This window comes from Polypterus senegalus, chromosome 2, assembly GCF_016835505.1.
Source record: "Polypterus senegalus isolate Bchr_013 chromosome 2, ASM1683550v1, whole genome shotgun sequence".
In the NCBI taxonomy this organism is placed as follows: domain Eukaryota; kingdom Metazoa; phylum Chordata; class Cladistia; order Polypteriformes; family Polypteridae; genus Polypterus; species Polypterus senegalus.
Window position 1 is genome coordinate 140,495,494 of NC_053155.1, and position 24,105 is coordinate 140,519,598.

At 36.5% G+C, this 24,105-nt stretch overlaps 1 protein-coding gene across 2 annotated transcripts in view; it reads right to left on the minus strand.

Moving 5' to 3' along the window:
* Positions 1–24,105, minus strand: part of oca2 (oculocutaneous albinism II) — a 313,977-nt gene that overhangs the window by 201,658 nt on the left and 88,214 nt on the right. For both annotated transcript variants that reach the window (XM_039744702.1, XM_039744701.1), the window contains exons 7-9: positions 17,997–18,154; positions 16,128–16,210; positions 6,018–6,171 (exon numbers count right to left, since the gene is read on the minus strand). In XM_039744702.1, coding sequence (XP_039600636.1) covers positions 6,018–6,171; positions 16,128–16,210; positions 17,997–18,154 — 395 coding nt within the window. The remainder of the gene's footprint in view (positions 1–6,017; positions 6,172–16,127; positions 16,211–17,996; positions 18,155–24,105) is intronic.

Below are 24,105 nucleotides of genomic sequence, written 5' to 3' on the forward strand. Positions count from 1 at the left end.
CTCTTTTTTCAAAAATTCTTATTCTATAGACTAATCCCTATTTGCCTTCACAATGTTTTTACTGCTTTTTTTTTTTAATAAAACTCACTCTATTTCTCAGTGTGTTATGGTTATGCTTAGACATAGTTTAAATTTGTAGTTGCTTAAACAATTGCTCTTTTCACGCCTTGAAAATTAGTAACTTGTATACCAAAACAAATAAGGGACTGAAATCCATTTAAAGTAATTTTTCTATAATATCAAATATCTCACAGCTTAAGACTAGGATATATCAATATTTTCCTGTTTGGTACAAACTATATCTTTATAACCACCAAAATGTGCAAGTTACTGAACAATGGAATGGTCAATAACATTGAATTGATCATGTAAACTAATTGGAAATCCATAATTAAATCTTGGTCACAGTTCAAGCACATTACTGTATGCAGTTTAATGGCTAAGAGGTGAAAATTGTGAGTCTTCTTGTAAAGAATTAAAATGTTACAATATAATCTGCTAGATGGCAGTGGGGCAAAGAGTTTGTTACTGGGGTTTGGAGCGTGAAACCATGGAATGTGCTTTCATCAGACATCTGCCTCCAAAAATTTCCTGTGTGAATGGGACTTTATATTCAGTGATGAACTGGGACTTTTTACCCACTCACTTCATGGTCTGGTTCCCAGACTTGGTCCTGGGGACCCACTGTGGCTGCAGGTTTTTGTTCCAACCAACTTTTGTTTTTCATTGTCCTCTTAGCCTAATTAAGCAAGTCATTATTTCCCAGTTTTTGTGTTTTGGAGTCAATGTAGAAATTACAAAGTTTGGTAGATTTTTATTAAAATGTAATAAGCAGTTATATGGGGAATGTGCAGGTTTTTTTTTTTTTCTTTAAAAAGTCATTAACAGTATTTTCAACGTAATTTTCATTCTGCTTTTCCACGTGTTCTGGTTATTTAATTGATTATTTACTAATTAGTGGGTCTGACACTGAAGTCTTTGCAGCTTTCATCATCCCGGGTGTCTGCTGTGCTGGTTGTTATTTGTCACTATTAGGGATAAATGAAGGTAGCAAACTACACAGGAAAAAGGGAAAATAGGAAAACAACAAAAGAGAGTTAAGCATTTAGAACATTAGAAAAAAAATAGAAATATTTCTAAATGTATTATAAATGTAAAAACCATACTGTTGTATTTTTCTGATTGCAAAATAAGAGTAAAAAAATAATAATAATAAAAAAAAAAGACCACCTAATTAAATGAGATTGTTATCAAGTATTATCACCGATTGTGAATCTCGTTGGAACAAAAATCTGCAGCCACAGGGGGTCCCCAGGACCGAGTTTGGGAACCGTTTGTCTAGTGGTCTGTCAGAATGCATTTGGAATACTTCATTTTGTTTATATGTTCTCCACTGAACATTTATAGATGTTGGGATGATAGATTGACTTTCCTCAGCCTTTTCCAAAACTTAAAAACTAAATAAATAAAAATTCAGGTAGTTTTAAGAATACTGAAGATGTTAGGGTTTCTTGAGGTTTCTTAACTCCAAAGTAATGAGATCCTTAAAGAAGTTATTTTTCACACTTTCCAAAGGAACCCCATTAATGTCAATAGGCAGCAATCTCTCTCACAATTTTCCCAATTCAACAATCAGCTCCTTTTCTTTGCAGATGTTAAGAGAGAAATTGTTAATGCATCATTCAGAGAATATAACCTGTCCCAGTAGACTTTCTAGTAGTTATTGGTAGTTCAGACCACTACTAGTATTTAGTAAAATATGTTAATGGAGCCTCTTTGGCTTCTTTAGGTTCATAGGTTGTCTGTTTCAATACAATTTGCATAAAACTTGATCAAAAGCAACTTTATCCACCTTTACCTTCATTCTATTTCCATTTGTTCTTGAAGATACACATCTTCCCATTGGTCTTACCTTTCAGTTACTGGTGTTCGCCACAATTTTTTTTTTGTGTGCACAAGAGCTAAATACAAAAAAAAAAAATTCTTCTCATGATCTAGGTGGTTATGGATTCCTGCACCTTTGTGTGGCCAATGGTTTGGCATGCATCTCTTCGATTACAGACCTTAAAGCTCTTCAACACTTGTGTCAGTGAAAGTCAGGCCTCCAAGCAGGGTAAAAAAGGTGGTCTTCAAGTTTAATCTACATTGTAGGATCTTTGAGGACTTTGGCATTGGGATTCATCCTCCTAGTCTTTGGTTACCTTTGGAGTTGGTAAGCAATCCAAATGTTTAAGGACATTGTATCATTATCCTACAAGTAGCCCAGGTGATTTACACCCTTCAGGATGCAGATTGGATTAGGAAGTCAACCATGTTGTTTTGTACTTGTTCTTCTGGAAGAATATTTGCCCAGGGTACCACTCCATGTGTTTGTATCTCACCAAATCCTTAAGACCTCCAGAAAGATCAACTCATCATTTTGAAGATAGCTCAGGTCCCTGGAAGTAATGTGACAATACCAGAAAACTAAAACTCTACCCATCATCTGTAGAATTTCCCAATGAGGGAAACCTTTAGTGATATGACACACTAAACTGAATGGACTCGGGAATCTTGAAGTTGTTTACATTTTTTTAATTTTGTTTCTATGACAGTTTTAAATGGCATTAATATTAATACCTGTTTGAATCTTTCTACTCATGAGACTCACTGGAGACGAAGGTATTGGCTGTGCAGTTAAATTAAATGCTTTGTTAGCTGCAAATTGATAGAATACAGAGATTTAAAAAAAGGATTCTTCTACTACGATTTTCTTGGCCATATGTAACTAATATAAAATCATTGGGCACCCATAAAAGAATTGATGTAACCAGTATCCTACATATTTTAATCAAGTTTTATATGATGTGTCATTTTCTTTTCATAGTTAACCTGGTTAGAAATTTCACTTTAACAGATCTATGCATTTTAATTAAATTAAATTTTATGGGCACCCCACAATTTTCTCTTTAATCACAAATCACAAACAAAATCTTAGTAAAAGAAAAAAAAAGGTTTATGTTGTAGTATATTGTTGAATAAAATAATGTAATGTTTTATATATATATTTTTTAGCCACATTAATGCGACACAGTCCCTGGCACATTACAGATACCTTGACTAAGGTGGGAAGGTGATTTGACAGATATGACATTAGAAATTAGCGACGGATTGGAATCAAAAACTACAATCTTAATGTGAAACATAACATTCATTCATGCTCATTTCTCCTTTCAGAAAATCCTAACCACAGTGAAGTACTAAAAAATTATTCACTTTTTTTAGGATTTTTTTCTGACTTAAATTTATTTTCTTCAGTAGTATATCTGAGCATTAAAATAAAAACACACCTAAAATATGTATCCATCAGTTGTATTTTAACAAAATGTAACATTATTGGTACAGGGTGAAATGCTGTTGCAAAGTATAAGAACTCAGTGTTTTGAAGTGAGGTGCTTTGGAGAAAATTACCCATGCTGTAACTTGCATCTATAAATAAACCTTTACAAGGTTTCTGATGTTGTTCTTGTCACAGAGGCTCCAGACAGACAAGCCCCATTCCAGTGGCTCAGATTGAAGATGTATGGAACAATCGGGAAACTATTATAAACACTCCAAGACCAGACTGCCATGTAATTTGTTCTTTACCTCCTTATTGAGTTGCAACCATTGGAGTTCTCTTAAGTTCACCTCCTCAAATTTGAAAGGCACAGTCCAAATAAAGACCAACTACTGCATATACTCATGTATAAGTTGGGTCTTGAAACCCGAAAAATCAATCATAAAATCAGACCCTGACTTAAACGGCTGTTTAAAAATGCAATACTTCATTTTTTTTTTTACATCTTCTTGCCTCCTCCAATCTTGCATCAGTTCTTCGAGATGCATCAATTTTTTTTTCAGCACCACAGTTGCCAATTTCTTTCGCTACTTCAGCGATGTTTAATTTAAAACCAGCTTCATATTTTCTTCTGATCGAACGCTCCATCATAGATAAGGGATACTCTTACAATAAAGGTGTAGGAGGGCGTGGGATACTTTGGAATAGTTCAGGTATTACCATGTGGTCACGTAGGGACACGAGAGAGAGAGAGAGAGAGAGAGAGAGAGAGAGAGGGGGGGGGAGGGGTTAGCAGCACGCACTGATACAGCACATTGTTGCACCCACATAGAAAAAAAGCTAGTGTGCTCCGTGGTTACTCTCTCAGATGGGCATTAGCATTTCATAATCTCTTGGACCAATAGCGTGAGTTTTCTGCATTAGACGTATACGACCAACATTAGTACATACTAGAAATTCTACAGTAAAATCAAGTCCCGACATATCCGTGGGATAACTTATCCGTGTGTATATACGGTATTTCAGCTAATTGATTTAAAGGGATGTTTTTGTGTGATTATTGTGCAGGCTTTAGCAACTTCAACAAAAGGTTATATTTAAAAGAAGTGTGACTTTACCTTTTCCAATACAAAGCCCGCAATTACTTACACAAACTATATATTGCATGTGTGTTCCAAAGTAGACTGGAATCAAAAAGTCTTCACTATTAAATGTGACAAGCATCAATTAAATTAAAATTCCTCCTTGACTGTGAAAGTACATTTCTGAATAGTGAAGGTGCATTTCTGAATAGACTTTAATGAAGGCTAGAAAATCACTGTCAGAAAAGAAAAAAAAAAACGTGTACAAGGCCTTCAGTATTATAAATCATAGTAGATAATGTGAATTCCAGAATATTATGGCCCAACAATTTTAATAAGTTACATTTAATATAACAGAGTATCTATAAAACACAACTTCAGGCATGAGTGCTCGTTTTATGGCCAAACAAATCTTATTTCAATGAAGATATTGTCTAAACCTGGCGATGTGTTATAGCTATGTACTTATAACAATGTGTTTCCTACGGCTATTTATTATTTTTCTATTCTCTTGGAATTATATAGCTGACCTTAAAAATTAATAGGTATTTTACAGCAAATAAAATATTAATGGGAAAAATGCTAATCAGATATGACACTCAAAAAAACCAATTTATTGAACTCTCTTAATCTAATTTTATACTCAAGACGGTCTATCCCAGTATTCTTGAGTGCAAGTAAGGAACTGACCTGAGAAGAGGTACATGATCAAGATGAAGAAAAAAAAATCTAACACATATTTGAAAGATTAAAAAAAAAACTACTACTATCTGAATATTTTTATTGCCCTAATGCACTATGTGGTCGCTGGTTTGCTGGCAAGGTAGATTAGAGTTGGGCCATTAGTAAGAGGTATAAACGGGAGAGGAGTGTAAGGACTGTGACTTGGAATACTGGGAGTATGCTGGGGGGAAAACAAATTCAGGAGAAGTGATGGAGGTGCTAAATAGAAGGATCATAGATTTGTGTTGTGTACAGAAGATAAGACAGAAAAAGTAAGCACACAAAAATGTTTACAAAGAATAGTGGAAGGTACAAGGTTTTCTGGCAGGGAAGCCGTTAGGGCACTGCTGGTGCTATTGGAGGTGAAGTGTGTGACTAAGTATGTTGTAGTTGTCAAGCTAATCTTAAATACAAAGGCAAGTTTTTGGGTGTCAGGTTTTGGTCCCCAGAACATGTGCAGAGCTAATTTGGCCACGCAATCAATACTCAGGCTTGCCCAGAAGTGCTTCATGATGGGGAATTTAATGGACAAGGTCCCCATTGTCTAAGTGCACCTGGAGTCTAGTATGGGATAGTTAGCAAGGCCTTGAGAGATGCCAGTGTGATTTTGGACGAAGGAGAGGGAGGTAAATGGGAGTGTTAATGAATGTTTGAGGTGGCAAAGTGGGCCTCTTACTTTATTAGCTAGGACCACACAAGCTATACTTATCATTTTTGCTATATTATTGCCACTGCTGGTCTATACCCACTACTACATGGGTATTTTTTAGCATATTAATAAACCAATTTTCTTTACATACCTAGGCCACATTGAACTTTTTCTGGGTTCAAGGTCACTATGTATTTTACACGTACATTATTATTTTGTGTTATACATCAAAATATTAGCTTACCTCAAATATAATAAGAACATAGACTCCTGCTAGGATGACAGCTGCTATTATACCCTGAGTCGCCACATTTACATAAAGGAATTGCCGAGTCATTGACAGTGGAACAACTTCACTGTTCTGAAGAAAGGCCTGGACAGTTACAGACACAGGAATGCTGGAAAACATATCACAGAGTTACCAACTATACACAGATTTCACCAAAACACCCACATTTTAATGACTTTAAATATGCAGTATTTCATAGAAATGTTAGGCAGGCAGCTTTTTTTTTTACTGCATGTAGTTTATTTCAAATATATTCTAATCATAACTGCTTTTAAGCTTAGTCTATAAGATTATGCAGGTCATTTGACCCACTTCTAATTAATGGGTCAGCTCTTGAACTGGAACCATGCCTGCCATCTTTGACAGAAGTTCTTTGAGACTCTGTGACCGTTTCATCCTCATTCAAAAACTCCAACAAAAGGAAAACATTTCCCAGAATTTGTTTTTTCATAGTTTTTTTTTTTTGCTGTTCATCTGTTCACCATTATGACCAAGCTGGATTTTGGAAACAGAATCAAGTTAACAGCAGTGTTAAGCAAATTGTGACTGACACCATGTACAAATTAAATCTCTTTTAGTGAGATTATGGTCTCCTGCTAATGTGTGTGCCCCAGGTTAAACTCCTGCTAATAAACAGGATCCTTTCGGCATACTTTGACAATCCTATTTTTCCCTTTTCCCCAGACAGGTTCCTGTTAAATTTTAGCAGTAATTTTGAGGGAAAAGAAATGAGTGTGTTTATACTAGAGAGCTTCTAAATCTTTTTCTCAAATGAAATATTCAACTGGTATTAAGGGGATACATGGGATTAAGAGATCTCTTAAATAACTAATGATGTGTTGCAGTTTGACATAGTGTCAATCTGAACGCTGCCCTTTTATATCGAAGGTGGATGATAATCATGCAGCTGAAATCTCCTGCGAGACTGCAATTATGTTATGCTTCATATTCAGATAACTGATTCAGTTTAATTGTATGTAAAATTCTGATCCTAATACATTTGAAAGACAGAAATGACCATTTGTAAACATTTTTATTTCAGGTAGAGATCAATTATTGATTCCTTAGTATTCCCAATTTTATTTGATGGAATAAATCCTTAGCCTATGCAGCTAAAGGTTCATGCCGAAGTGCACTTCAAAAAGTGTCAGATTCTGTCAAAATATACTGAGCGGTCTCAAGGTTCAATAACTAGGTCTGAACTTCAAAGTATTAAACACACGGAAAGAAAATGCATTTTTTACTTTGTATTTCTCATGAAGATTAACTGGTAGTGGGTGCCCCAGTCCTCCCATATTGCAGACATATAAAACAAGTGGTGGATGTAACAATTGCCAGAGGTACTCACAAAACTGAAACATTACCAGGAGCAGCAGGCTCCACATTCATTTAAGAAGAAAAAAAAACTCCATCAGAAGTACTTTACAGAGATATAGAAAGAGAGAGCCATAGTCACAACAGGAACTCCTATTCATTACAGGTTAGACACTCCTTTATATTGTGAAGTTATGCATTCCTGAGATATTATGGGAGTTTTTCCCCACAAAAAATCCAAAGCTGGGGCTTAGGAATAATTTTTGGTCAATGCCCTGATGAATCTGGCGCAAGTTAAAGTAGCAGATACTATATGGGGCTGAAACTTTTACAATGAGCTATGAACATGCTTCCTAAGCACAATGCAATAAATTAAGATGGATTATTAAAAAGTTACCAGACAGGCTGCAGTCACAACAAGAAATGAGCCATGAACCTTATTTACGTAAATCGTGGTGATTTGTAAGGCAGCTGCCCCTCTCCAGCCCTGAATATTTTAAAAACTGTACTTAATGAGGTAAATTAAAAATGATTCTGACTTGTATTTGTTTCAATTCTGTGTGAACACCTAGATTTCCTGTGTGAAGGACACCAGCCTAGTGAAATTGTATGTAAATCCTTGATCTTTTGGCAAGCAGGTGACCTGAGGCTGCCCTTTAATTAGTTGCTTTCAGATTTTTCCAGGCATGCAGCTCTCTGTGCCCCAGACACGTCCACATTTTTCGGGAGTGAATTAGTATTGTTTTTTTAATGTAATGTGATTGGCTCATCGTCAGTGTGCTATTTCAGGTTTACATCATTTGTTCGCAGCTGCCATTAACTACAGATCAGCGAGTATGACTTTAGGGATTTGGCATATTGAAGTGGAATTTCAGAAATCAAAGAAAATTCAGTTATTTCTTTAATGAAACACCCCTTGATAAATCATTCATTTGAAGGAAAAAAAAAACAAAAAACAAAAATGAGCTTGGACTTAAGAATTCAGCAGCTGGCAAGTCATCAAGAACAAGCTTAAACAGAGACCTTTTTCCCAGCACAAGCTCTGAAGGTAGTCATTACCTGGCTGAGGAAGACAAGTCTACCTGGAGAAGCTGGAATAAAAGCAGCTCCGCAATCACAATGTTGGAACACTTCAGACGTGTCTCCTGGCTGCTAGAATCCATCTGATGTGGGTATGTTGTCACCAGTAAGCCTCACGGGACTGGGGGAGAGTAGAAATACAAGTTGCCTCTGAGACATAGAGGGGAGGGCAAAGGGGCAAAGCAGCCTGGAGATGCCACTAAAGTGCTCACTAAGTGCCGTGTCTGCAAATGCTGATCACTGGGCTTTTTTTTTTTTACTGGCTTCTTCAGTACTCCTGCTACTTCAAGCAGTTGAGCAAATTAGACACACTATATATGTGCTTGTGGTTAGTAAGCTAGTGGTGTGCCCTGGGATGATTTTGGAAATGAAAAAAAATGTGCCACTACAGAAATAAAAAAAATATATATATTGAGATACACTGATATAGACAATAGTATGAGGCTACATTTTTTGGCAGGCTCAGTTTAATCAATTAAAGCCTGAAGGAGGGCAAAATTTACGTTCAAGGAAATATAGGTACCCTGATCATTAAGGAGGAATAAGTTTTACGTTGGGCAAGACAGGTTGGGAGGCAAATTAAGTTTTAATATGTGGGGGTCCGTGGATCCTACATTGTGAATTGTGCACAAGTTAGGTAACCCTGGCAAACTTGCATAGGACTGGGAAGACTGCCAGCAAGGATAGTGTAACATTAGGGTGACCATAACTCTGTGGGTCTGGTAAATCATAAACTGGGATGCAAGACTTGAGAAAAATCAGACAACTAGTGATTGTATGATGTGAATTTATGGAGCGCAGTGGAAATGGCCAAGGACTGGGTATTCTATTAGCAGAAGCAGAATAAGATTTGGATTGAACTTTGCTATGAATGGACAGTCATGAAAAAGTTTGGGAACCCCTCTTAATTCTTTGGATATTTGTTTATAATTGGCTAAGCTTTCAAAGTAGCAACTTCCTTTTAACATATGACATGCCTTATGGAAACAGTAGTATTTCAGCAGTGACATTAAGTTTATTGGATTAACAGAAAATATGCACTATGCATAATAAAAAAATTAGACAGGTGCATAAATTTGGGCACTCCAACAGAGATATTACATCAATACTTAGTTGATCCTCCTTTTGTAAATATAAAAGCCTCTAGATGCCTACTATAGCCTTTGAGGAATGTCTGGATTCTGGATGGAGGTATTTTTGACCATTCTTCCATACAAAATCTCTCCAGTTCAGTTAAATTTGATGGCTGCTGAGCATGGACAGCCGGTTTTAAATCATCCCATAGATTTTCGATAGTATTCAAGTCAGGGTACTGTGACAGCCATTCCAGAACATTGTACTTCTCCCTCTGCATGAACGCCTTTTTAGATTTCAGACTGTGTTTTGGGTCATTGTCTTGTTGGAATATCCAACCCCTGCGTAACTTCAAGTTTGTGACTGATGCTTGATGACTATCCTGAAGAATTTGTTGATATTGGGTTAAATTCCCTCAACTTTAACAATGGCACTTTGTGGACACTTTTGTTTGGTTTTTAATAAAAGCACTAGCACACATTTTACACCTTCTCCTTGCTTTGCGTGCATGTTTGTCCTCATCTGCCAAGCTCATCCCAGTCATGATTATTGACCATGTCAGGTTCAAGAGGCTCCCAAGATCGACCAGGATGGTGAATCGACCTGCACCGTCACAAAGGACTGTAGTTTATGAGCACAGTATAAATGGGAAAACTGGTATTAGACTGTGCAGCAAAGTGGAAAGGACAGAATACATTTTAGTCCAGATTTGCCTATTGGTCCTGCACTAGATAGGCCAAGACGTTCAAGGGCATTATGATGAGGACTATGAGAGCATATAGAATGACCAGAAAGGTAGATATATAGATGTGAAAGGCACTATATAAAGACAACAAGTTTGCCCCCCCCCCAAAAAAAAACTGCCCCCTGCCCAAATTTATTTCACTAGCCACCACTGTTAAATAATAAAATTAATTAGTAGGGCATACAACTAGCCATTCATTTGAATGTTTTTAACTATCCAGCAAGAGTATATAGAAATTTAGCATAGGCAGCTGCCTGAGAAAATACACAATTTTGTAATGCAAATGTAACCAGTTTTAAATTATTGATCACTGAAGTAATTATTATAATCCCCAATTGGAGAGAGACATATACTGAATTAGAGAAGAGAAGATCTTCACCACCATCTAGTGTGAAGGATGGCCGGCCACTTATCCCGGCCAATACCCCCAAGCCGCCAGGTGGAGCCCTCCTTGCAGCATGGAGGTCCCCAGAAGACCAGCAGGGCATTATGGACAATGGAGTTTTTATGCAAAGCCCTGCTGGATGCCGTGGGGGCCACAGGAGGGAGCTGCAGGGAGGACCGAGGGCTTCTTCGTGCCCTGTGACCCAGGGGTTCGTCATAGGAAGAGCAACAGACTTCCAGGTTGAAGTAAAGGACTATTTACCCTGACCCGGAAGGAATAAGAACTTGTGAACTGTTGGGCAGAAACACCTCCGGGTCAGGGAGTATAAAAGGACTATGGGAACTCCCAGACAACGAGCTGAGCTGGGTGGAAGGGTGGCAACGCATCTGGGAGCTGGAGGATTGGTTTATTGGTTATTATTGTAATTATATGAGTATTGTGGAGAAGAGTGTGCTTTGTGCACTGTGGGAGAAAAATAAAGTCAACATTTGGACTTTTACCTGGTGTCTGGAGTCGTGGACAGGGGTTCAAGGGAGCGAGAGCGCCCCCTATCGTTCACACTAGGTAATGAGTCAATATCTCACTTATTAAATCAATTGAAGAGACACTGACAGAGAAGAGTGATCATTTAAACTCATTTCTCTAAGAATAACAAAAAAAAAACATTAGAAGAACTTATTTTCCTCTTCATAATTCCACCTCTTAACATTCTATTGGAAAACAGACAACTGAGTGATGCTAAGGTCTGAAGACAAACATTTTGTCTCTTTCCATGTGCAGGTAAAACCATACACTATAAAATATTTATACCCAAGTCTCATATTGCCTCACACAAGTAATAGCCAAACATGTGAGAAGCAATAAAATAGGTATACATAACATTCACAGACACCATAGTTAAACCAAAATAACAAACATATGAACATCCATGATAATGTAAGGTATCAGATGAGAAAATAAGCATCAATTGTTGTATTCTGTCTGGATGTGGACCAGTATTAACACACTATATACAGTTTAGATACATAGATGTATACAGTATATACAGTAATATATAGATACATAGATAGCCATATAATTATCATAATATATAGGAAGCCAAGATAAGATCTCTGATGAGTCAACTTTTGTGAAAATAAGATATATAGATACATCTATATATAGATGCAGCAAAAGCTTTGATGGAGCAGAATGAGATAATCTTTATATCACACTCCACAAATTAGTGTTTGGCCCCCAACCTATTCTCATGGATTAACCTATTTAATACCAGCCCACAACCCAATCCAGGCAGTTTGTCAAGTGGTGGGTGTGGCAACAACCTATCAGCACATGCTCCCAAACTCCTCCTTCTTCACAAGCCATATTATTTATGTTGTTGCAAACTGCCAACAATTACATGCAGATAAGCACACAGTCCTACATTATTAAGGTCTCCTACTTCTTTTCCTACTACTTTGAATATCATCACCGTCATCTTTGTGGCAATGTCTTAACATTAGTAACAGAAAAATTACAAAACCCAGATGCCATAAACTCTTGATAATATTCATTCCCAAACGAATTCCTACTCTTTGCTATTAGTGGGTGTAGGATGCTGCATAACTACATCTCATGTCCTACTCTGTTGGGAGACAAAATTTGTATTCTCGTCAGACATTTAGTGCAATTCCTAGGACAAATTCATAGATGCTGGATAAATGCGGGCACAGATCCATCTCTACTATTAAACATGTTAGGAGAATTTAAGATATCTGGATTCAAAATTAATATGAATAAAAGTGTGTTTTTCCCAGTGAATTAGATAGCACATCATACCAGACTGGATACCTCATCATTCAGAGTACCAAAGCAGCTGAAAATATTTGGTAATTACACATTACAACACGTGCTATGGAAGAAATCAAACAAGATATTAACAGGTGGTCCACATTCCACATCCACTCAGTAGGGAGAATTATCCATCCGTCCATTATCCAACCCACTACATCCTAACTACAGGGTCATGGCGGTCTGCTGGAGCAATTCCCAGCCAACACAGGACATAAGGCAGGAAACAAACCCCAGGCAGGGCACCAGCCAACCGCAGGGCACACACACACACACACACACACACACACACACCCCAAGCTCACACTAGGGACAATTTAGAATTGCCAATGCACCTAACCTGCATGTCTTTGGACTGTGGGAGGAAACCGGAGCACCCAGAGGAAACCCACGCAGACACGGGGAGAACATGCAAACTCCACGCAGGGAGGACCTGGGAAGCAAACCCGGGTCTCCTTACTGCGAGGCAGCAGCGCTACCCACTGTGCCACCGTGCCGCCCTAGGGGGAATTAAAAATGCCAAAATAAATATCCTTCCTTAGCTGCTGTATCTATTCCAGAGTATCCCTCTATTAAATCAGCAAATCATTTTTAAAGAAATTAGACCATAACATCATTCATCTGGAATTTCAAATGGCCACACTCTCAAAAGGTGACTGTTCGAAGCTCTAAATCAGAATGTGGCATGGCACTACTTAACTTTCAAATTTTACTACTGGGCAGCAAATATACTGTCAAAGTTAAATTATGAAAACCAGTCCAGAATGAGAAGACTACTACTGACACATATGTGGAGTCACTATGTACATGGAAAGGTATGACTGACTTACAGAGGCTGGTAACACTTCTTAAATACACTTGTCAATTACAGAAGTGCATGATTAGTTTCATTTCTCATGTCCTTGCTAGTTACTGATAAACAAGACACTTGGAGTCAGGATTCGGCTACACTAGATTGTACTCGTTTTCTTATTAATACTTGTCCTTGCAAAGAAGCAGCAGTGGGACTGGGTCACAGATCAAGAGGCTTTAATTAAAATGCTTTCTAAGAGTGCTAAAGGCAAAAGCTAACAGTTAACATGGATACAAGTCATTCAGTATATTCAATATATAATCAAATAGTGAAAGTCATTTATCAGTACAAATTAACTCATAATATGCAAAATGAAATCTTGAAAATTGGAAGAAATTCACACATTTACACCTGCCTGGCTTGCAATGAAAAACTTTTTTTTCTAAATCTTCTGTGTGTCCCCTGCTTTGTGCTCCAATCAATACTAACCATTGATAATTTACTAGCAATCCAGTTGTCCATAAATAATAGATAAACATATTTCAAAGTATTTACCCCTTATAGATCCTCTGGAATGTTAGGAAAGGGACCTCTCAATTAGCATGTCAGAAAAGGAGCGCCATACTTAGAATACACTCTAGTCCTACAGTACATGTGTCAAGCATTCCAGAATTAATATAAAAATCTTTTATTGATCACATTTACCTACTTTAAAGTTAAGCAAAATATACACAGGGCAAGATTCAACCTGCGAGTGTTGCCATTTAGTTCCATCATCACTAGACTGTTTTTGGAATGCACTAAACAAATTTTGGACAAAAATGTTTAACCAAGTTCAACACAGCCTTGTCTCAGCCAGTCACAATCACTTCTAATCCATTAACAGTAGTATTTGGTGTACTACTGGAGGGCATTAAGTACAAAAGGAGAATATTGATTGTAGTATCTTTTACCACACTACTAGGACACAGACATATCTTGCTTAACTAGAAGACCTCCTTCTTTAACTCAGTGGGTAAATAATGTTCTGTATGATCTTAAATAAGGCAATCTACTGTAATTCTCTTAAAGGACATGACCAACATTTTCTATAAATGGCAAGAATTCATTAATATTTTCTTTTAAAATAAGCATGCTGGACCTACGATTGACTTTTTTGCTAATTTGTTCTCTACCATTTAACAGTTGGATGGGCTATTCTCTCTCTCTCTGATGGGGATTAATCGTTTTTTCTTTGTATTTTTTTGGTGGTTCGTTTGTTTTCCCTTTATTTTGAAGTAAATGGTTTTAGCAGTTATTTGTTTGATTGAGTAGTATTCCATTGTAAAGTTCTACTTATTTCAGGTTTTTATGTTTGTATTAATTAGATTCTGCTTGTGTTATCCTCCTTCCTTTTTTCATTTAAAATAACGTTTTAAGAATAGTTAGAATTGCTGGTCATTCATTATAGATTCTGGAGATCAACCATATCCATCTAGGGGAAAATGTATTTAAAAAGTAATAAAAATATCTATCAACAAACTTATTTGTAAATTTGTGAGTGTGGCATTGTATTTTTTTTTTTCGTTGGGATTTGCGGCTTCCAAGGCTTTAGTCCCTGGTCTTTAAACGCACTCCCCACCACACCTCATGACCTCAGATGTTCAGCTCCCACTTCCTCACATTCTGACATGCATGAACAAATATAAAAAAACCAAAAGGGACTTCTTCAACTGCATTCAAAAGCTAAGAGGTACTTACCGTCTAACATACCAGTAGGACTAATGGCATTATAAAAGGGAAAGACACTATGCTGACAGGATGCAAGTGCAGGAAATCAGAGGGAGAATGAATAAGCATACATATTTAAGTGTTTTTGACTTCAGTGATGGTGGGTGCCACCCATGGATCTAACAACAGAGTATAGAAATTGTGTTGAAAGAGGGTTCCTAGAATGATCAAGTGCTTATATTATTTTTTTCCATGAATAGAATAGAGCAACAAGCCACCCAACTGACTTCTACTGTGCCTCGATCAGTGAAAATCAATCTGAGAAGGACTAACAAAACTGCAACACTGGGTGACTAGCGGGGCAAAAAGTCAGTTATGAAAGACCATGTTTCTTGCTCTTTCACTTTTTATTGACTATCACATACATCTCTTTGTGGCAGCAGAGTGCCCACTGGCACATGAGCCTGAATGCTATAAATGAATGCCTTAGAGGTTACAAAGTCATGGTACAGTTCCAGAAGAATTACATTAAATCCTGTTTAATAATGTGGCTTGCCCAGTCATCAAATCTCAGAGCAAGTGAGCTTCTACAAAAGGAGATGGTGTAGAGATGCACCATCCGGTAAATTCCTACTAATTTCAAATGGTTAGGAGATGGCACCAAATCAACAATATCCGCATGCTTAATTTTTCATATCTTATTGACTCCTTGTCCTTTTTAACACAGACTGATCTGAGAGGAAACTTTTTAAACTTCAACTACTATGAAGTGCTTTGGGCATGGAGTGTTTTATGTATCACGTGTAGAAAGCCGTGCACGATTTCCCCCGAAAGTGAAGAATGTTCTTGGTTTTTAAACTGACAAGTATTGTACATCTTTTGCTACTTTCATTTACTTTGAGGCACTCCTTTTAAACATATTCCTTTCTAACAGAAAAATTTTAGAGTCAAACTCTCAAACCTATCATTAATATATGGCAGTTTACGAGTTGATTAATAAAGGGGTGTACTAGTCTCATACATAGATAATATAAGACCATATTTGTGTGGACTTCACACTTTTTTCCAAATCTAGTAATAGTATTCCATATTCTATCTACAGTTATTACATAAATAGAATGTAAAAGTACATACCTGCTCAACATTTCAAACATCTTTGTCCTGGTTACCTGATCATTTCTCTTGGAATTTAATGGAATGGTCCAGTTATAAAATACCTGTTGGACAATAAAGTAGGTTAAGCTATAATAGTCACCTGATTTTGGCCCTAAGTTAGTTGAGAATGGTATCGTGGCTGCTGGTATTCAATGCAATCATCATTATGTCCATTTTTATTTATTTATTTTTTTAAGTTCTGGCTTAATTCATGTTCAGTATATTTTTTTCTACAATTCTTATGTTGTTTAAAAAGGGTGTGGTGCTTTAACCATTAAATGTGGACAAAATGCATATAAAAACAGACATAAATTGAGTAGTTAGGAATAGGAAGATATAGAAATACAACAGATATGGGAAAGACATACAAACATTATTAAAACCAGCAGGAAAGATAACATTTGTATAATACAAATATTATTTCATTTGGCATCTTCCAACAGATTGATTGCAATGAAAACCAACCACCAATGTAGCCTTCTAAGACAGAGACTAAGTAGCTAGAAGCACCAGTTACCCCAGATGCAAGAACATCCACAAAGAAATTCCAAACGTCTTTATAGGAAAGCATTTTGAGGTTTTTCTTTAAATTTATACATATTTCAATATGGCAATTTAATCTAATCAGACAGGAACACAAACAGCCACATGGCATATGAATCAGCAACATTCCGCCATGGACACTTACAATGTTACGTATTTAACATTAATAACTAGTCATATGCACACGCAGCTCAAAATCAAAATGGGTAAGCATCATAGTAAAGGTATCCATTTTAAATATGGAGTGGCTCAGGGAAGGCATTCAGAATTCAGATGAAATTTTTAACCATTTACGCTCAATTATTGAAATGTAAATTAATGCATGAAGTCCCAAGTTGTGGTGCATCCTAATGAAATGATTAATGATATGAATAATTAACACAACTCAAAATAACAAATGGAAATCTGCAGGACACTAACACAGGATTTTGCAACAATTTAGAGATACGGAATTACTATGAAATTAGGTAACTCTTTGAACTATATGTCTTTATTATTATATATTATTCTGCATGCCTTTTTTTAGAGGTACACTTTTACAAAAAGATGGGCTGTACCACATGTGATCATGCAGAAACTCCAGAATATGACTTACAAAACTAAATACTACATAATTTTTTGTATGTGAATACTGTAGTCAAAGTACAACCAGTAAGAAAACATACAATAGAGGACAGCAGGAGTTAGCCCTTTAGAGAATGCGTAGAATTAAAAACGTTTTGATTATATGAAGGAAATTGAGTTGCACAGATGAAACATAACCCTGATGGTTTTAATGCTCAAATCCATCCTCCTACTACTCGGTACGGTATACAGATGGGCATATTAGGTTAACATTCGATTCCAAATTGATCTAGTATGAATAAGGGTAACAGAGTCCAATGATGTAAAGCAAGTGCCAGTCCAACAAAACACAGAAAAGGATTAGCTCTGCCTCACCACAGCTCCCTGGGTAATGCAATAAGTGGATTCATAAAATGGGTAAATAGGGAATTTTTTTTTTATATAAAAAAACACCCCTTCCTTATTTGACCTGTCCAGTTGAGATTTGCATTTTTAAATCAGGTTATTCATTACTGGTTCTTTGCTAAAAATTACTTTACCCATTTGTACCCAGTGTTTCACAGAGGAGAATATGCAAAACCCACAGGGATTGATCAGACCGGGATCTGAACCTAGGACACAAGAGTTGAGCTAATGCCTCCAACAACAAACAACAGCTATTGTTAAATTTTAAGCCTGAACAATCATGCAAGTAACATAAAACAAAATTTCTGGCTTGAAACTCAAGTACAAAACTATTACCTGTTGAGGCCGCCAACGCCATTGGCCAGAATCTTCAAATTGTTCAACCTGAATGATTATGTACTCATTTGCTTTTTTGCCAGCCGCACCCTCAAGAAAAGGACCTGCAACTTCTAATTTCAGTAGGGCATTATTTCCAAAGTTTGTAAAATTCATAGCTGGAAAAATTATTAAGGAAAGCATGGTATTGGGAGAAAAAGTTAAGCATATTTAATTTAATATGATAGAGACATGCAAACAGCAGATATTCTTTCTGTAACGACAGGGCGAGGGAGGGACTCTAAACATAAATGATTTTAAGTGCTGGATTCCCTTTTCTTCCATTACACAAACCATGACAGATCTGTTCGACTTCAAGCTAGATTTTGTTCTTAAATAGTGAAAACAATCTGAATGACTTTGTACATTATGGGATTTTTATTGCCTTATTTTTCTTCATAAAACAATATTAGAATTAGAAGAATTGCAACCTACTCAAACAGCAGCTAGGACATTTAGATCATTACAGTTTATCATTTAGTTCTAAAATGGCTTTCTCTGCATTCTTCAAGAAAATAGCTTGGAGACCTCAGGCTACTCTGAACATACAAAACAAGCTGCTGTGAAATGTAAAAATCAGAGTTAAGGATGCTGCCTATCCAAATAATTTTTTGTATGTGAATACTGTAGCTTCAGACTGACAGAACCTGAGCCACAAAGAATAACCCAAACAGACCTTTAAAAAAAGTATATACTCATCTAAATACAGGTTTGATACATATTTTATACATTACATATAAAAACATATACAGTATACTTTACATACATACAAACACACATATATGCAATGGATTCAGAAAGTATTCAGACACTTGCTGCACACTTTTCCTTGTTGTGGATTTAATTTATATGGATTAACTTGAAATTTGTGTCCATCTATCTACACTCAACACATAATGACACAGTAAAAACGTTTTCAGAAAAGTTTGCAAATTAAAAATCAAAAACTGAAATCTCTCATGCACAGAAGCATTCAAACCCCTTGCTGTGGTACTCAATGCTGTGGTCAAGTGCACCTTGTTTGCTTTATTTATCCTAGAGATGTTTCTAGAACTTGAATGAAGTTCACCTGTGGAAAACTCAATTGATTGGACATCATTTAGAAAGTCACACACCTGTGTATATAAGGTTCCAAAATTCATACTGCATGTCAGCACAAAAACCAAGCCATGAAGTCCTAGGAACTCTCTGTAGACCTCCACCATCAAATTGTGGAGAGGCATATTTCAGTGACAAGTTTAAAAAAAAAAAAAAATAATAATAATAATAAAATCTACAGCTTTGAGTTTTGAATAACCAGAACTCTTCCTAGAGTTTCCTAGTGGTAACTCTAACAGAGTTAAAGAAGTCTTCTACTGAAATGGAAGAAACTGTTGGAAGGATGACCATCTCAGCTGTACTCCAATTAGCTGTTTAAATGTTGTTTGTCAAACTCTAAGCAGGAGTTATTCATTTTAGCATAAAGGACTTGGAGTGCAAGAAAAAAGATTCTCTAGCCTGATAAGGCAAATACCAAACTCTTTGGGTACAACTCCAAGCATTGTCTGACAATGACCAGATTTGTGATGAAGCATGATATGGCAGCATGATGCTATTGAAGTGCTTCACAGCAGCAGGAACAGACAGATTGGACCTAATTGAGAAAAGGACAAATGCAGCCAAATAAAGAGAGATTGTTAAAGAAAACCTGTTCCAGAGTGCATATGACCTCAGATTGGGTCATTAGTTCACTTTTCAGCATAATAATGATCTTAAGAATACAGCAAAGACAAGTCTGGTGTGGTTGTGGAACATGTATTTGACTGTCCCTGAGTGGCCCAGTGAAAGAACAGACATAAACCACATAGAATAACTGTGGATGGACCAGAGGTTTACAGGTGTTTCCCATCCAGTCTAATGGAGCTTAAGGTACTGCCAGGAAAAATGGAATAATCTGCCTAAAATCCAGGGTTGATGGGTAAAAATAATATTTAATTTTAAATTGATAAATGTAACACAATGAAGTAAACAGAAAGCAAAGGGGTTGGCACTTCAGAATAGGCAATACCCCTGAAGCTAAACATGTCTGGGCCTGGCTACTACTTGGCTAGGCTAGGCTAGACCATCCAGCAAAAGTTTGGGTTGCTGTTGGAAGAGGTTTTGTTGAGAATATCAGGGGGCAATGGTCCCATTGGTCTCTATGTGGACGCCATTCCTCAGTGACATTGATGTAAAAATTGGTGCTGCTCTTCAGATGAGAAGACATAAAACAGATGTCCTAACTCTTTTGTCCTGGATAACTTGCCTACTATGACCTGATCATTCTATCCTCCTAATCATCCCATAATCCCTTATTGGCCAACTATTTTTCTAACCCCATCATCGCTTAAGAATGACTGCTGTCTTATGACCTAGGTGGGTACTGCACGTTGGTAGTGGCTGAACAGAGTCCTCATTGTTTATGTAAAGCATTTTGAGTAGCTGCAAAGACACTATATTATTTATAATTACTATTTATTATTCTTGTACATGTACTGCACATGTATATGTATGAATATAAACATCTTTCTCCTTTACTCTCTCTCTCACACACACACGCGAAAACATTTAAGTTACACAAATCACTAGAAATTCAAAAATGCTAGAACAATCTTTCTGAAGTCATAGGAAAAACAAGATAACCATTAACTGTGAAAATTAATATAAACAACAAGGGCACTTAGTCATTCTTTTATGTGCATCTATAGTGCACCTTTCATGGGGACGAGTTTTAAACAGTACACCTCAGGGTTATTTAACTGGAACATCCCACTCCTGTTTTTTGCTTCATTCCACAGCCAAGAGGACCACAAGGCTGAATATCTGTGACCTCAGAAGAGACTCTATCTCCAGCCAGACAGACAGACAGACACTTTATTAATCCCAAGGGGAAATTCACAAATTACTGGCATCAGTTAATTGTTGATCACTGATGAAAGAGCACAATTCTTCCCCATTTTTTTCTCTCTCTCTATTTTTAGTCTTACTAATGGTTGGGGTTTAGAGTGGTGACCCTGCTTAATAACCATTTTCATGATTTGCTTCCGTTTTTTTTTTTTTATTTTGCTGATTTGGACTGAGAAGACTGACATTACACAAAACTTTACAAATAAGTATGTTCAATAGGTCTGCCAGTTTGAATCCCAGATTTGTTTAATGGATATTAGATTTAACAACAGAGTATTCCATTTCCTGGCTAGACTGGCAGACTGCATTGTTTAACTTAGGGTAAATTTACAAACTTAACTCTAAGTGTCTGTGCACTGTGATAAACAATTTTACTTCATTAACCTAGAAACCATCCATGTAAATATGCTTTGACACCCGACTGTTGTGCCTTTATCATGAAGGAGATTAATGCAGTAGGCTTTTGCTCACTAAAGGGGGGAGGCTTTTCTTTTCAAGGATGATGGTTCAAGATTTCCATTGCAATGCTTTGGCACATTGAGGACCAGTTCAGAACAAAACCAATAAGCTACACAGCCAAGATCCTGAGGGACCTGAACCAGAACAGTATCTATCCTGAGGCCTTAATGGCGAGGATGTATTTAAGCAACTTAAAACATATTCTGGACTTGAGGGGAAGTTCAACATGGTTTAACACTTATTTGTCAGATGACAGATCATAGTGCTTGAAGCAGGTACAAAAATCTGCTTTCTTCGTTGAGCAGATAATGAAAAGAATTTACCAATTCACACCGCAGCTGTATGCCTCTTTAGTTTACAACCACTGAGGCTTTTTTATTATTATTCCCTATGTTGTCCTATATTTTCTTCTTTCAAACTTCTGTTCAATCATTTATTTGTACTGGATTTTAACTTATTCAATAGCTACTTAAAAATCTGTTTCCCTGCTTTCTCGCCCAGACCTTTCCTATAATAAAAAAAAAAAAAAAGTTTTCTTATTAAAGCTACAGCTATAGCTGTCACCCAAGGTTTACTGCTCAGGGGAAAAATTATGATCTGTTTTGTTGAGATGATTGTGCCCACAGAGAATGTAATGTATTTCGATATCATAGGTGTTTGCTTCAAAATTCACACCCAAGCTTGAATGAGCAAACTGGTTCAGATACTTTTTAAAAAGTATCACAATATGAAGAAGAAAAGGATGATTGGACTTCTGATTGATAACTGTGCTGCCCACAACATGCTTTCACATTTTGGTAATGTTTGAGTCAAGTTCCTCCCACCCAATTGCACGGCAGTGCTTCAACAATTGGATTTGGGCATCATTCGCACCCTGAAATTGTATTATTGCAAGGAAATGCTGATAAAATGTCTCATCAGCATAACTTGTAGAACAGGAGGAGATTAAAATTAATGTGAAAGAAGCTACTGAAATGATTGCAAATGCCTGGATGCAAGTTAAAGAAAGCACTATAGCGACAAATAAATAATCTCATTACTACAAAATTTTCATTACAACAAAATATTTTACCTGTACTTTTATAAAACTTCACAATTTGCCCCTCAAAGATGGCAAGCTAACCATGTCCCAAGACAGCAAAGCAACCCCAAACCGTTATCCTCCCTCCACCCTGCTTCATCATTGGGATTATTTTTCACATTGGTATTCTGCACACTTTTAATGCTATATGTACTGCTATGCATTCTTCCTGAACAATTCAACATTAATTTCACCAGTCCACAAAATATTGCCCGCCAATAATGTTGTGATCTGTCAAGGTGGTGTTTGGGAAACTTAAGGCATGGGGCAATTTTTTTGAGATCTATGGCTTCCTCTTTGGTTTCCTGCCACAGACACCATTCCTGTTTGGTGTTTTGTGTATGGGTAAACTCAGGAACAGAGAAGGTAACCTGTTCCAATGATTCCTTCAAGCCATTAGTTGTTACTGTATAATTTTGTTTCATTTCTTTTACTTCACCAAGCACACTGTGTTGTGTCTTTCAAGTCATCTTGACTGATAACCTTCCAGGGAGAGTAGCCACAGTACTAAATCGTCACCTTTTAATCAGATTTTGTCTAACTGTGGACTAATGAAAATCTAAATTCTTTGAAATTAAATTTATGACATTTTAAATGCAATTGATGATTCTCAATCACAGAATTTTTTTTTAGGATTTCTAGAATAGGATTTTTTTAGTGCAAGGAAAGCTTCACATCAACAGATGGTTCTTGTGAATAGCAAACTCAAATTTAAAAAAAACATTTTTTTTTTTTTTTATTAAATAGGTCATAGTTTCTACACCACACCTCTAATCAATGAAACGAGATTGAACTCCAGGTTACTAACTCTTCACTTCAGTTAGCTTTTGTTGAAGTCCTCAATCTAGGGGTTCACAAATTTTTTTCCAACATACACTGTGATCAGTATTCAGTATTGATAAGAATGAGACACAGTGGTTCAAGTAAAATGCAAAATTTTTGGCATAGTCTTTTTTGTGCATTATTAAAACTTACATGAAGATTAATATGCAATATTTTTAAACAGCTTTATAAATAGTTATTTTCAAGGAGTTCATATAATTTTTTTCTTGCCATTAAATGACCTTTGACAAAACTTCAGACAGTGTACAATTCAAAATTACAAAGCTGGCTGGTTTAAGGAAGACCAACAATAGAAGCATTCTTTATATTGCACTGTTAGTTTGGCAATTATCACGACTGCTTCACATACTGTACACACAATATTAGTTTGGAATACCCAGCTTGTAGGTTTTCAACATGTATAGGTATATACAGATTTTGCTGCATGTATTCCGTTTATCCTCTAGAAGGCCAAATGTGCCTGTTATTTTCTTCAGATGTATTGCTGTCTTCTATGGACTAAATACTACATACTGTAGATAATCTTATTAAAGTGAGCTGGTAATGCTTGAGAATCTGCAAAACATTGTCCATCATGTTAAACTCATAATACCACCAACATTAGCCCAGTCCTTTACATTGAAGGAGCAATTAGTATTTAATTAGTATAGTAGCACTACATATAGCATAAGTATTTAATTAGCAATTAACATCTAAGAAGAGTGAAGAAATTAAAGAGATACAGAAATTAAGCCTCTATGATGTGCTCTGTTCTGTCTGTTT